This window comes from Diabrotica virgifera, chromosome 6, assembly GCF_917563875.1.
Source record: "Diabrotica virgifera virgifera chromosome 6, PGI_DIABVI_V3a".
NCBI classification, from domain to species: domain Eukaryota; kingdom Metazoa; phylum Arthropoda; class Insecta; order Coleoptera; family Chrysomelidae; genus Diabrotica; species Diabrotica virgifera.
The window spans coordinates 37201747-37217147 of record NC_065448.1 but is presented as its reverse complement, the minus strand read 5'-3'; the positions used below and the strand labels follow the sequence as shown (position 1 = coordinate 37217147).

The 15401-nt window shown below is 30.6% G+C and overlaps 1 protein-coding gene across 4 annotated transcripts in view; it reads left to right on the top strand.

Annotated features, from left to right (window-relative positions):
• The window catches only part of LOC126886860 (zinc finger protein 664-like), a 70888-nt gene that overhangs the window by 23449 nt on the left and 32038 nt on the right, over positions 1-15401 (top strand). Inside the window, exon 2 of one of the 4 annotated variants that reach the window (XM_050653970.1) lies at positions 8282-13825. The exons of the other annotated variants lie outside the window; for them this stretch is intronic. Within the exon in view, the coding sequence (XP_050509927.1) occupies positions 8282-9441 (1160 nt within the window). The 3' untranslated portion in view covers positions 9442-13825. Of the gene's footprint in view, positions 1-8281; positions 13826-15401 lie in introns of those variants that run through there. 4 annotated transcript variants of the gene reach the window in all.

Here is a 15401-nt window from a genome sequence, read left to right as displayed (position 1 = left end):
ACTATGAGATCTCTAACTCGAGAATTTTAATGTCACCGTTGCATGTGTTTGTCTTTTTAAAGACAGATCACATGCTATGATTTTTTTGTGACGGATATTCTTGAGTTGGGGTTGATTTCATGTAATCGAATGAACTATCTTTCAGTAAAGTCGTCCCAGGAACGCAACTCATAAATATTGGCAATATCATTTTAAAGTCTTCTACTTTAAAATGTATTATATATATCTGAATTGCCGACATAAATGAGTCAAATTAAATAAATTATTAGAAGAATTTTTTTACTAAGCAACAACATTTTTGTTTATGTTAGTAGTATTTTGTATTTTGACAACGGCACCTGATTTTGGCGTCGAAACGTTAATAAAAATCATTTTTTAATAATATTGTGGCTTATTTCCCATTATAAGTAGTTAAAATTGTAAAAATGCCACAAGAAAATAGCTTCAGAACAACACTTAAATTCAAGTGCAAACCTTCTTCTATCAGGTCTCTATAAGAATTTTTGGCACGTTTTATTCTAAAACATTGTTTTTTAAATGTTAATGAAGCGCATATGAGAGGACGGGCGATCGGGCTGCATTAACAACTAAAAAATGATGTTTTAAAATGAAATAAGACAAAATCACTTATCGGTAGCTAATATAATAAGGTTTGAACTTAAATTTAGGCACTTCGTAGTTTCGAAACTAATACTTTTTACTTGTGTTTTTACATCTAGAAAATCGTCATTTTTCGATTTTTTTTCAGTTTAAAATTGTTTATAACTCGGCGGAGACGATTAACTTTAGAGGAAAATGACAAAAGACCTTTTTTGTTCCCAATGGTCCAAAGAGCCTAAACTAATATCTACTCGAGCCGAAAAAATTGATTTTTATAATTTGGTTTAAAATTTTTGAAGTTATACTTCTTTACGCGCGATATGAGGGTGAATTTTAATAGGATTAAAACCTTTGATCCCGGCGCAGTCGCATTACAACTTTGTTCTGATTGGATGTTCAAATGACATGACAAAAATTATCCAACATGGCAAAACAAAAAAGTTTATAATTGTAGTGAGTTTTAAATAGTTTTTAAAGCAACAGGTACGTAATAATTGTAAATGTATCATAGGTACCTACCAAAATACATAGTATGTAATATCATTTGAACTATCATTTGAACCTACCAAAATACATAGTATGTAATACTTTTATTTACATAATTTGATTACCATCAAAATTTCTATCAATATTCACCTAATATATTGTTTTCTTACTCTATGTTTTGTTGTATTTTTTCAATTCTAAATCATTTCAATTCAAAATCAAAATAATTTGATTTACATAATTCGAAAATGTCAAAAATTTAATCCGTTTAGTTAGTCGATCTTCGCACATAATGACACACTGTCTCCGTGGCGAAGCGTTTAATACGAGTGAATCCCAATACAACGCCAATACCAGCCGCGCTGGTAAGTTGGTTCAAATCCCAATAGAAACTTTTATTTTCAGAAAATACGTATTTAGTTAAAACATTTTCCGACAATTAATGTTCAGAAATCATTTGTGGCAGTTTTAATGTGTTTGTGTGTGTTTTATTCTTTTATTATTTTAATTTTTGGCACTGTTTTAATAAAAATGTTTGAGAAGTAGTAAGTATAAATTAGTTTTATATTTAAATAAAATATAAATAAAAAGTATATTGATTTCGTTTATAATCATATAATAGAAGTATAACTTCTTACGTGCGTACAAAGTACACACACATTCTTTTTTTTTTAATAAATATAGCAATAACTCCGAAATTATGGCATTTAGATATAGGGAATATAACATGAAAAATAATTAAGTAGTATTTCTTAAGGAATTCAAAACGCAAAAAATATACAGGGTGTTCCATTTAAAACAAGAAAGTTTAATAGATTTCCAGAAAAACGGAAGATTTGACAACAATGTAATTACCACTATAATATAGTTCTCATTAGAAGACTCTTACCCACCAAAATCTATAAAAATTGTTCTAGCGGTTTCCTAGAAATTACCGTGTTTCCATACTTTATCGCTACCCTGTATATTTTTTACTATCGGAATAATATTTTTTATATACTTACTATATTTTTTTTATGTAAGAGAATGTTGGGAATTATTGAAATTAATATTGACTATTAAGAGATAATTGCGTATAATTGAAAATTTATAATTGGTTTTTACTTTAGACTCTCCACAAGAGGCGCACACATTGGAGATTATGAAAACAATACAAGTACATTCAAATCACACTGGAGAAAAACCTTACAAGTGCGACATTTGTCATAAACAGTATACTCGTAAAGATCATTTAAATGCACATGTAAGATTTCATACTGGATAAAATCCTCATAAGTGTGAAATCTGTTTTAAGCAGTTTAATGAATCAGGTCATTTGAAAATACATAAGAGAGTACACACTGGAGAAAAACCTCACAAGTGTGAAATTTGTTTTAAGCACTTTATTCCAGGAGGTCCTTTGGAAGTCCATTTGAGAGTACATACCGGTGAAAAACCTCACAAGTGTAAAATTTGTTCTGTGCAATTTTCTCATGCAAATTCTTTGAAACGGCATATGAGGTCGCATACCGGAAAAAACCTTATAAGTGCCAAATTTGTCATAAACAGTTTGTTCGTAAAAATCATTTAAATGAACATGTAAGAGTTCATACTGGAGAAAAACCTCATAAGTGTGAAATTTGTTTTGGGCAATTTTCTCATGCAAGTTCGCACACCGGAGAAAAACCTTATAAGTGCCAAATCTGTTTTAAGCAGTTTACTCAGAAAATTTGTTTAAATCAACATATAGAAGTTCATACTGGAGAAAAACCATATAAGTGCCAAATTTGTTTTAAAACGTTTACTCAGAAAACTAATTTAAATCAACATATAAAAGTTCATAATGGAGAAAACCATATAAGTGAGAAATTTGTGATAAACAGTTTGGTGTAACATTTCGTTTGAAACAACGTATGAGAACGCATATTGAAGAAAAATCTTAGGGCGTGTTAAGTTTGTTGGGTATTTTTCTCGGGCAGATTCTTTGAAATGTTATATGAGATTACCTATATGAGAAAACCCTTAAAAATGCTCAATTTGTTTTAAAGAATTTATTCAGAACAGTTCTATAGCTGAATATGCGATAGTTTACACTGGAACAAATCTTACAAATTTCAAATTTGTTTTTGGCTGTTTACTACAGCAACTAATTTTAAAAATTTATAACTGCATACTGTAGAAAAACCTTATAATTGCGAAATTTGTATTATTCAGTTTTCACAAAACAAATTTTTAACTAAAAATGCAACAATTGACCATGGTAGGAAAAAAAATTTAAGGTGTGACGACAGTTTATTCATAAAGTTCTTTAAGGTACTATAACATAAACGACCTTTATAAGGAATTAAAAGATTTAAAATGTTTTTTCCCAATAAACCTTAATACTTTAATATTTACAAATGATATGGAAATTCTTCATCTCATTTATAAACATGTTAAATTATGTAAATACAAGTTGTAAACGTAATATAATAGGCATAATTTGTTAATGTGGTTTGAAAAAATTTTAAAAAAATATATATAAAAAAAACACAATAAAATAATAACAAAAAAATAAATAAAAAAAAAGAAAAAAAAATAGAAACAAACATAAAAAAAAGAAAAAAAATAGAAACAAACAAACAAAAAAAGAAGTGTTTCGCACAAATTAAAATATATATTAAAAAAACAGTAAAATAATTAAAAGAAACAAAATAAAAAAAGCTACACAATGTACCAATGTATCTATAAAAATAATATTGTAGATGTACTTTTTATGACTATGAATCTGCAATCAATCACAAACAAGTCTGGCTAATTGGCTCTGCCAAAGCCATTTTTCAAAAAAAAAAGGTACTATAATAAATACACTAATGAACAATTATTTCAATAATTTTTTTCCGCTAATGTTATTATTTTATTTTATAAATTTTTTTAAACATACACATTGATAGTTGAAGAACATAAAAAAAAATTATTTATTATGACAATAATTTTATAGAGGGCGCCAAAGTTCTGTTCTTGAAAATTACATTGTCTCATGGCACAGAGTTATTCTTGAAAACGGCTTCTATGAAACAAAAAATAAAAATGGGATATTAAGAAGGAAGGTTAATTACACCGTAATCTACCACAATTTTATTAAAAATCGATAAAAAAAATGGTCGCAATATGAAAAGAAAATTTTCATGTTTTTTTTTCGACTTTATTATAAAGCCAAAATTTTATTCTTTACATATTCTTGCAATTTTCTGGTAGATTACGGTGTCGGATAGATAAACAAACCTACATACAAAAAATGAGAACAATCGGACACGTAGTTGCTGAAAATAAGTCTGTGCCGATTTGAAAAATGTAGTTTCGAGAAAAACGCAAAAAACAATTTTTTCGGTTTATTTCGATCACGAAAATTAGTTCGACCACGTTCGATTAAGTTCATAAATATATTAGTACCTATACGCTGTGAGCTCGTACGTAGAGGGGATATTTACAAATTCGCGAACGCCAGTAGTGACAAGTTTGTAAACGTTTACCGGAAATTTGACATAAATGTCAAAGTGATTAATTTAAAATTAAAATTAAAAACATTAATTATAAACAATATTAGTTGGTCAAAGCTATGGTATATATTTTTACCTTAAATATACTTACGTTTTAAATACTGAATTTAAGTTTTTTTAATGTTCCGTAATATCTAATTACATATAAATAATCTAGCGCCATCTACACGATTATTGTCAAAGTATCCGAAGTAAGAAATTGATATTTTATCAATAGAACGTCAAAATGATTAGAAAAATCTTAAAAAAATCGATTACAATTTAATTACTTATTTGCGTTGTAAATATTAAGCGATAACAATTAAATAATAAATTTAAAAATTACCGGTAAAAGTTGAATAAGTAACCGCTAGGAGCGACACCAGCGAAGCTCAGAGCGTATAGATGTATAATAACGGTATTTTGAACGGGGAAGATGAACACGGCCTGGCAGCTTTGAGAGCGCGCCGTAGCGTAGTAAGAGTCGAAAATATGCGCGCTCACAAAGTGCTACGCTACAACTTTCTTAATTTTTCAAATTTCTTTACAACATTTTATGGGGCTAGTACACGTTGGGCCAATCAGTGGGGCCAACGTGTACAGGACCACTTGGCATGAGTTTGCGATTGGCGGTCAGCGTTGGTGTACAAACCGAATCTTGTCGGTATTTGGTGCACAAATCAAAGGATTTTTGGGACTTGCGCGATCTGCCAAACAGCTGTTTGGTTATGAACACTGAACACGTTGTTGTCGTTGAGTTTAAAATATTTGTTTTCTCTTCTCACAATACTGATACTGTTTATAAGTTTTAATTTTAAGGTTGTGTTTTAATATGAATACTTTTTTCGGTCTAACAATAAAACACTGAAAACGTTTGTTTTCTATACTTCCACAAAATTTATTATAACTAAGTGACTACAGCTGTTTCGGCGGAGTGCCTTTCTCAAGTGATATAGTTTACAATGTGTTTGCCTTTTTAAGTCTTCAACTGAAAAGGTTGAGGAGTGGGGAGCTGTTTGTCTCGAGTTGGTCATTCAGAATTATACCTGTATTTTTCAGTTTATTAATTTCCATAGATTCTAAAAAAGATAGCTTAAGGCCTTTATTTTGAATATGTAGAATTTGAAACTCTTCAAATATGTAGAATGATTATGATCTAGAAGGTGAAGTGCGTATGTAGAAGTGTCTATTTTTCTATTGTTGAATGCCCTTTTGTGTTCTGCTATTCGTTTGTCAAAAGTTCTGCCAGTTTGACCGATGTACGTTTTCGGACAGTCACCACAAGTTAGTTTGTACACACCACTCTGTAGTTGCTTTCTCTTTCGGCTTTTATTGTTCTTAATATATTTGCTTAAGTTGTTGTTAGTTCTGAAAGCTGGTGTTATTCCTTTCTTTTTTATGTATCTGGCTATTGTTGTTGTTATCTTGCCAGTATATGTGAGAGAGCAGAAGGTACTGGGTTCTTTCTGTGGTGGTGGATACACTAATTTCAGGGCTTTCTTATGGAGTTTTTGGTTTAAAATTTTGTTAACTGTTTGTTCGTTATAGCCGTTGTTTACTGCTATTTGTTTAATGATGTTTAGTTCTATCTCGAAGTTATTTTTTGTCATGGGAATTTCTGTCAGTCTATGTATCATGCTATGGTAGGCTGCTAATTTGTGTTGTGTAGGATGGGATGATGAATTGTGTATAGTTGTGTCAGTATGGGTAGGTTTATGATATACGGAGAACTCATGTTTGTTGTGTAGTCTGGAAATCGTTACATCTAGAAAGTTTATGGAGTTATTCTGTTCTGTTTCTATTGTAAACTCAATATTATTATGAAGTGAATTAATATATGATAGAAATTGGTCAAGTTGTCTGTTAGTCCTTGTAAAGCATACTAGTATATCATCCACGTATCTCCACCAATATAAGAACTGTTTAAATACGGGATGTTTAGAAATTGTTGTTTCAAGTTGGTTCATAAATATATCTGATAGCAATGGGCTTAGAGGATTACCCATAATAAGTCCTGCACTGTTGTTTGTGTATATTTGATTATTGAATTCAAAATAGTCTTGATTTATGCAAATTTCAAGAAGGTGTAAAATTTCAGATGCAATGATCGGATTTGTACTATTATGGTCTAAAAGATTCTTAACTAAAACAAAAGTTTCTGTAGGAGGAACACTAGGAAAAAGATTTTTTACGTCAAATGAAATTAGTCTGGAGTTTTTGGGCAATTGAAAATGTTGTATTTTATTAACTAGTTCTAGTGTATTTTTTACGGTGAATTTAAGTGAAAATTTAGTGTATTCTGTAATAATATCTGACAGTTTTTTTGAAAGTTTATATGAAGGAGCTGTATAAAAAGAAACTACAGGTATTATTGGGTGGTCAGGTTTGTGTAGTTTAATAAAAGAGTATAATTTAGGAGGTTGTGGGTTCATAATATTAAGGTATTTCTGTTCTGTTGGATTTAGTATTGATTTTGAATTTTCAATGGCTAGCTTAATTTGTTTTCGGTATTTTTCTGTGGGGTCTTTGTTTAGTTTTATACTGTTTTGGTTAGTTAAAAATTCTATTGTTTTGTTATTATAGTCTCGTTTGTCGACAAAGGTAACACTACTATTGCTATCGACAACTTGGCCCAACTCATTGGCCAACTAGTTGGCCCAACGTGTACTGGAGCCATTAAGAGTTGATTCTTGACGATGACGATATAAGGAATAAACATCTATAAAAAAAAATAAAATGGATTTTTCGAAAAATTATTAGTGTACTAGTACCTTAAACATAAAAAGCAGGTGCTCTGAAGTAACATATGAAATTACACATTAAAGTATGAAATTTGCTTAGAAGTTTCTCTTAAAATGAAGTTAAATGCATATATCTAAGTTCACCCAGGAGAAAGGTCTTAGGACTGTTATATTTGTTTTTTTATACATATTCGCTATGTGCAAGTACATACAAGGGATACGAGAAACGATGTTGCGCGCGTAACGGAGAAATCTTGCAATTTTCTTAACATATTTCGTAAATAATTCATATTGTCAAATTGATGTATATTTCTGTCATTGAAGAAAATGGGATTTCGCAAATTCTGTGTTATAAATTGTAAAAATTATATGTTCCACAATATTGATAACATCAAATATCAAATCAAGATAATATCATATTATGATACGCAATTAAAATAAATTTAATTAATTGTATGTTGCTTGTAGTAGTGCATTTTAATAATTAATTTTATTTACTACATACCTACAATGTTTACATTTTAACACAAACCCAATCTTACTTTTTGTTCTTATTCTTTTTTGGGCTGTGGCCTTGACAATTATCCAGTAACCAGGACTAATATAATTGGCCAGTATAATTAAAAGTGCAAAAAAAATGTTGCTGAGCTATGAAACCAGGTGTCGCTCTTCCGAATTCGCACGGTTCCAATATTAGTCCAAGTGGTTTGAAAGAAACAATTGCAAAACCTTGCAAAATAATTATTGAGATGTTAATCATAATGTTATTAAAAAATGTTGATTTAGAATAGTTGTTTTTACATGATGTAAACTTTGGTGAATATAGTAACCTTATAAAGATATAGATGTATTAAGAGAGTCTTGGGAATTGTTGAAATAAATACATATTGACTATGTAATATTTAATGAGAGATAATTGCGTATAATCGAAAATTTATAATTTGGTTTTTATTTTAGACTCTCAACAAGAGGCGCACACATTGGAGATTATGAAAACAATACAAGTACACTCAAATCACACTGGAGAAAAACCTTACAAGTGCGAAATTTGTCATAAACAGTATACTCGTAAAGAGAATTTAAATGCACATGTAAGATTTCATACTGGAGAAAAACCTCACAAGTGTGAAATTTGTTTTGGGCAATTTTCTTATGCACGTTCTTTGAAACAACATATGAGATCGCACACTGGAGAAAAGCCTTATAAGTGCCAAATTTGTTTTAAGTCATTTACTCAGAAAATTAATTTATATCAACATATAAAAATTCATACTGGAGAAAAACGTCACAAGTGTGAAATTTGTTTAAAGCAGTTTGCTCGAGAAAGTGATTTGGTAAGGCATTTGAGAGTGCATACTGGAGAAAAACCTCACAAGTGTGAAATTTGTTGTAAGCAGTTTAGTGAAGCAGGTCATTTGAAAAGACATAAGAGAGTACACACTGGAGAAAAACCTCATAAGTGTGAAATTTGTTTTGTGCAATTTTCTCATGCAAATTCTTTGAAAGGGCATCTGAGATCGCACACCGGAGAAAAACCTTATAAGTGCCAAATTAGTTTTAAATCGTTTACTCAGAAAACTCATTTAAGTCAACATATAAAAGTTCATACTGGAGGAAAGCCTCATAAGTGTGAAATTTGTTTGAAGCCGTTTACTCGAGAAAGTGATTTGGAAAGGCATTTGAGGGTGCATACTGGAGAAAAACCTTACAAGTGCGAAATTTGTGATAAACAGTTTGGTGTAGGATTTTATTTGACACAGCATATGAGATGGCACACTGGAGAAAAACCTTATAAGTGCCAAATTTGTTTTAAGTCGTTTACTCAGAAAACTCATTTAAATCAACATACGAAAACTCACACTGGAGAAAAAACTCACCAGTGTGAAATTTGTTTTAAACGATTTAGTGAAGCAGGTAATTTAAAAGTACATTTGAGAGTGCATACTGGAGAAAAGCCTCACAAATGTGAAATTTGTTTTAAGCGGTTTAGTGTGACAAGTGAATTGAAAGTACATTTGAGAGTGCACACTGGAGAAAAACCTTACAAGTGTGAAATTTGCTTTAAATCATTTACTCAGAAAAGTTCTTTAAATATACATATAAAAGTTCATCAATAAGATGAAGGAGAGTACTTACTTACTTATTTAATCCAGAACTCGTCTACCTTTCGGTGTGAGTTATTACGGAGTTAGGTTCTCCGTCGTTTTCTTCCACATTTCCTTCCATTTCCTTCTATCCATGGCCAATGCTTTTGTTTCCTCCCATTTTATTCCTATTTTGTCGGGCGCTTCCCTCACTTCTTCTGTCCACGTCTTTCTTGGTCTTCCTCTCGTCTTTCTTCCCATCTTTCTCGCTTCATATATCTGTCTTACTATTTTTTCTTCTCCTCTTCTTAGTACATGTCCGAGCCATCTAAGTTGTCCTTGTTCGATTGTTGTTGTAACTGAGTGTATTTTCAAATTTTCTCTAAAGGTTTGATTTCTAACTTTATCTTTCCATGTTTTTCCCTCTATTGTTCTCAAAAATCTCATTTCTGTGCTTAGTAGTTTATTCTTTTGCCTTTTTGGCAATGCCCAAGATCCACAGGTATGGGTTAGAGTGGGTTTCACAATCTTTTATACTATTTCCGTTTCTATATTCTAAGGTATTTCTTTCTTTTTTAAAAAGTTACTCTTAATAATATTGTACAGCTTATCAGTCTTTGCAATTCTTTCATTTATCTCATTTTCTAATTTTCCATCCCCGCTTATGATTACCTCCAAATACTATCTGTCTACCTGTTCCAAGTTGCTTGCCGTCTACTTCTATATTTTGTTTTCCTTTTTGTCTTCCACTTATCATTGTTTTTGATTTTTCTTTGTTTATTTTCATGTTTCTGATATTTAGCTCTTCATACAGTATGTTTATATTTTCTTGTAATTGTTTTTCGGACTCCCCAATGATCACCAGGTCGTCTGCGTAGCATAGTTCTGTTATTTGTGTCATTCTCAACTTCCAATATCCTACATTATATTTTCTCCATTTGTGTTTGCATTCTTTTATTACGTCATCTAGTACTAGGTTAAAGAGTAGTGGGCTCAGGACACCCTGTTTTAATCCAATGTTACTGTCCTTGGACATTCCTTGTCCTTACATAGCTTTTTGTTTTTTCGTATAAACTCTGGATGCATTTTATTAGATCTTGTTCAATTTTTCTCTTCTCTAGTATTTTCCAAATATCTTCTCTTTTAATTCTGTCGAAATCTTTTTCCATATCTATGAAACATGCATGCATTTTTTTCTGTTTTAAGAGCTTTTTCTGCTATAGTATTTTTACTACAAAAGCGATATTACGTAGGTCAAAATTTTTGACGCATGAGAACTGTCAAAACATTAGAATGTGACTTTTCATTATTGCCATGTTTGTAATAAACATGGCAATAATGAAAAGTCGCATTCTAATGTTTTGACAGTTCTCTTACGTCAAAAATTTTGACCTACGTAATATCGCTTTTGTAGTAAAAATATTATATTTGTCTCATTATGAAAATCTGATCGTTCGTCCCACTTTCTTTTCTGAAACCAATCTGGCTCTCCTCAAAGGTGTTTTCTAGTTTTTCTCTTAGCCTGTTTTCTAGTATACTAGCATAAAGTTTTACTACTGTGCTTCCAAATGTTATTCCTCTATAGTTTGGGCATTCTTTGCTATCTCCTTTTTTATACAATGGTGTTATAATGCCTATTTGCCAGTCTAGTGGTACTTTCTTTTCTCTCTTAGCTTGGTTCATGATGTTTAGTAATTCTAGTTATCTTTCTTCATTCATGCATTTGATCATTTCAGCAGTTATCTCGTCATGTCCTGGTGCTTTTCCCATCTTGATTTTGTTGATTGCATTTCTGGACCTCGGAGGTAAACTACACTATGTCATTTTAAGCAACTTTTCAGTAGAGCAGTTTGAATATTTTGAAAATCTTATATATCCCATAATTATGTATCTTTCGCTCTGAAAGACAATGTGATCATATTTTAATCAACATATTAACATATAAGTAGATTGTACAATACAACTAATAAAACGTTAACATTTGCCCTAATTACTGTAATTAATGGTATTTTACATTGACATTGTGCAGTTTACCTCTGAATGTTTTAAAAATCTTATATATCCCATAATTAGGTATCTTTCGGTCTGAAAGACAATGTGATCGTATTTTAATCATAAAATTTAACTAGTTTGTACAATCCAACTAATAAAACGTTAAAAATTGCCCTAATTTCTGTAATTAATGGTAATTTACAGTGACATAGTGCAGTTTACCTCTGATATGTTTGATCTATACTTATAAAATATTTATTGAATTTAAAGGTATTTGAGCCCAAAAAAATTAGCTAGGTACTTCTCATAAAACAAATTTTTATTTTAGTTAAATGTTCTAACAGTAAAACCTGTGTTAACGGCCACCTGTCAAAATCGGCGACCTGTACTAACGGCCATTTATATAATACGGACACGGCCAAATAATCTCATTTTTAAAACCCATTTTATAGAAATTTACTAGTTAATATCGGCCAAAATATTTTTGTATGGGTACTTGTTGATAATACCCAATATTGCGAAATACCCAATACTATTTTATTACTTATCGTATTTATCTAAAATGACATTAAGAATAATCTGCATAATAATTTGTTAGGGTCGGTGTCGGCGAACACGAAGTTTTTAAAGCTCTATAATATGTCATAAAATAGGAAACCTTTGTGGTTAAGAAACATAATAAAAATATAATAGCCGAGAAAGTGAAAATTCGCAAAAGTTTGCCGAAAAATATAGTGCTGTAAAATGATGAAGCTGTATTATAAAAAAAAATTAACGTAATCGACAGAACACTTTAAAACGCTTCACTAAACGCTAACATTAACATCTGATAACAATCTGAACAGATCCTGTTTTTTCCGTAGTATACAGTCTCTAGCCAAATTATTAGACGCACTATAAAAGATTTAAAAAAAAATGGTTATTATGAGGTAACATTGTAATACTAAATAGGTTTTTTGTATGTACCAGACACAAGGTATGTTGTTTGGTTGTCCATTTAATTGTCTATATTTTATCACAAATAGAATATTATTATTAATGAACCAATATGTATTTTTTCTACGAGCGTGCAAAAATGTCTTTCGCACACGCGTTTTAGTTTAGAAAGTTTTACTTTTCCGCACGCGTGTTACTTTTCCGCACGCGTTTTACTTTTCCGCACTCGTGTTAATTTAGATATGTTAATATGGCCTTAAAGTAATTATAATACATGCAATAAACTAATATTTAGATATTATTTACTAATTTATTTCAAATATATTATTGTGTTTGCATTTTATCAATCAACAGCAAAATAAAAATTAAATTAAATTTTTTTTAAATAACGCGGGCACATAAATTTGATACACCCTGTATATTGAGCTGTTTTAAAATTTATTAGAATTTAGTTTGGATGTAAGTAGATTTCTCTTTTAATGAGCTTTCCGATGAACCATTAAAGACTTTTGTGAATAATTAAAGTGAAAATAACGATGTATTCAGATTTAAAATGGAAAAAGATTGTTTAGGGTAGAGGTAATTATCAATTTCTCGAAATTGATAATTGAAAAGAAAGTTGGAATTTTAATATCTTTGTTTCAACACGAGTATATGTTGTAGAGTTTCTCCGAAAGTAATTAGGATTGTCGGAATAATTTTGAAAATGACTGTTGTGTTTGTCGAATGGAAAAGTCGATGTTCTGATTCTTAGAATGTGGAAGGGGAAAAATGGATTGGATGATTGAGGAGTTTGAAAAAGAAGTCATTATGTTTTTGGCATCGCTAAGGAGCGGTTCGACGTGTTAAGTGGATAGATAGTTAGCAGATACCAGTGGCTGTTTGATAGTGGAGAATAGTGTTGAAAAGTGGAACGAGAGACAGATCAAATTGAGACGAAATACCTCTTTGATTCTGTATTATTGTGAGAAGGAGAGCAGAGAATTTTTGGAGTTTTGTTTGAATCGAGTACGTGTCAAAAGAGACCCGGCTTGTTGGAGAATTGGTGCTGGTATGCTGATAGTTTTGAAGCTGGACAACGGAGAGAGGCCTTTGATGAGTAGCCTTTTAACATAGTCAACGAGGGAGAGCTGTTTGGGGTCACGAGAAGACATCCGAGTGAGTGAAGCAAAAGGTCAGTCAATTTATGTGAAAGAGATTTTTATGTTCGGGAACTAAATTTTTGAGAAAAAAGCATATGAATTAAAATTCCAATATTTCAAAATATAAATAGTAAATATAGGTAATCTTGCGAAGACATAAATTTGTTTTGTTTAGTTTGTTTACCAAAGTCATCGGGAACAAACCGATAAATTGTTTTTTGTTAACTATAATAAATTTAAGTGGTAAAAATTTCATTCGGACATCTGTGTCCACAGGTTTTTAGATTCGATAGATTTCAGAGTATTGATTTTGATAAATAAAAGACAATTCTGTATTTTTATTTTAATATTTTGCTTTATTTCTTTTCCCTATTTTATCCCGATTAGGATCAACTCGGAGATACTGAACCCACGAGAGAAGATAAGTATAACGTGAGATAATTTGGATTTTTTTTAATATTATAAAAAAGGCACCCTGAGATTTTTTTATTCAATATTTATGTATGATTTGCGACAATTAAATAATTAATCAAATAAATAATAATTAATATAAAATTAATAAGAAGCAGATCATAACAATATCTTATTGTGTTCATGTTTTAATGAAATGAACGCGAGAATTCGATGAAATAAAATAATTTTGACATAATATTCGAAAGTCAAATCAGTAGACAATAACAGTGGCAATCGTCGTCATGGAAACCAAGATCGTCGTCATGCTAACCAATTATGCTGAAAGTTTGGTTTTGACAACCTTGTCAAAGAATTAATTTGTGTATGTATTTTCATATTAATTAAATTAATTGATTAAGATTGGGTAATTTTTTGAAGACTCGTAGAAAAAATATTGTTCCTAACGCTTGCAGAAAGTCTCTTGAAAGTCTCTTTTCCGCACGCGACTGCAGTTTGCCGAACGACGCGAAGCGGGAGTTACAGAAATAACAATGTTGGCAATTTGTTGCTGACATATCGCGGCTCAACAAAATAATAATATTTAATAATACTTGTTGTTATTTGTTTCTTTTATATATTCTTTTTAAATTTAGCATAATTTTAAGTGATGCATACCTTTTGAAACTATGTGTATAATACCATTCGAAATAGAAACACCAATTTTTAAGAGAAGGTACACAATATTTGTTGATTTTTTATTACAATGTATTAATAACCACGATTTTTTATAAAAACAACTGTGTAACTATAAAAAAAGAATAGATAAAAACAAAGAGATTTATTTCTGTTAAGAAGAAAAGTTACCTATGACCCGTTTGCCGCTAGGTGCTCAGTGCACTAAGTCAACATAGTGTTGTTTGCCATCAGCACGCAGTTAGTAACTGTGAGGTAAAAATACCCAAGTTTACATGGCGTTTTTGGGGGGTTTAAAAGTGTTTCGCATAATTTTTGAATATCCTAAAATACTCAGTTATTTCAAATTATACATAATCTATTAACAAAACCTTGAGTTGATTTATGTTGCAGTCTATAAAATGGAGAAAATCCCCAAAAACCCCCTAAAAAACAGTTTTCCGGATATTTTCAAGATGGCGCACCTGACGGAAAAAACTGAAAAAAATCAGAGAGATCTTTTGATAAAATACACAAAAAAAAATTGGACATGCCCCCAAAAAAAAGTTTTAAAATAGTTAAAAAAAAATTTGAGGTTATGTACACTCGACCTACGGCCCATAAAAAATGGACATGTTTTTTAAAAGCCTCAGCTACACGTGTGAATTTTTTGAAATTTTTAAATCAATTGCAACGCAACCCAACTAAAAAAAATTAAATCTAAAAATCTACGTTTTGGCTGGGGGGGGGGGGGGAGGAGTAAGGGGGTGGCGAGCTAAAAAACCGCGTTATCTCATCTTTTAATTGCATAGAACGTAAAAAAAATGAAAAAATTGAATTCTGGGAGTGAGGACATTT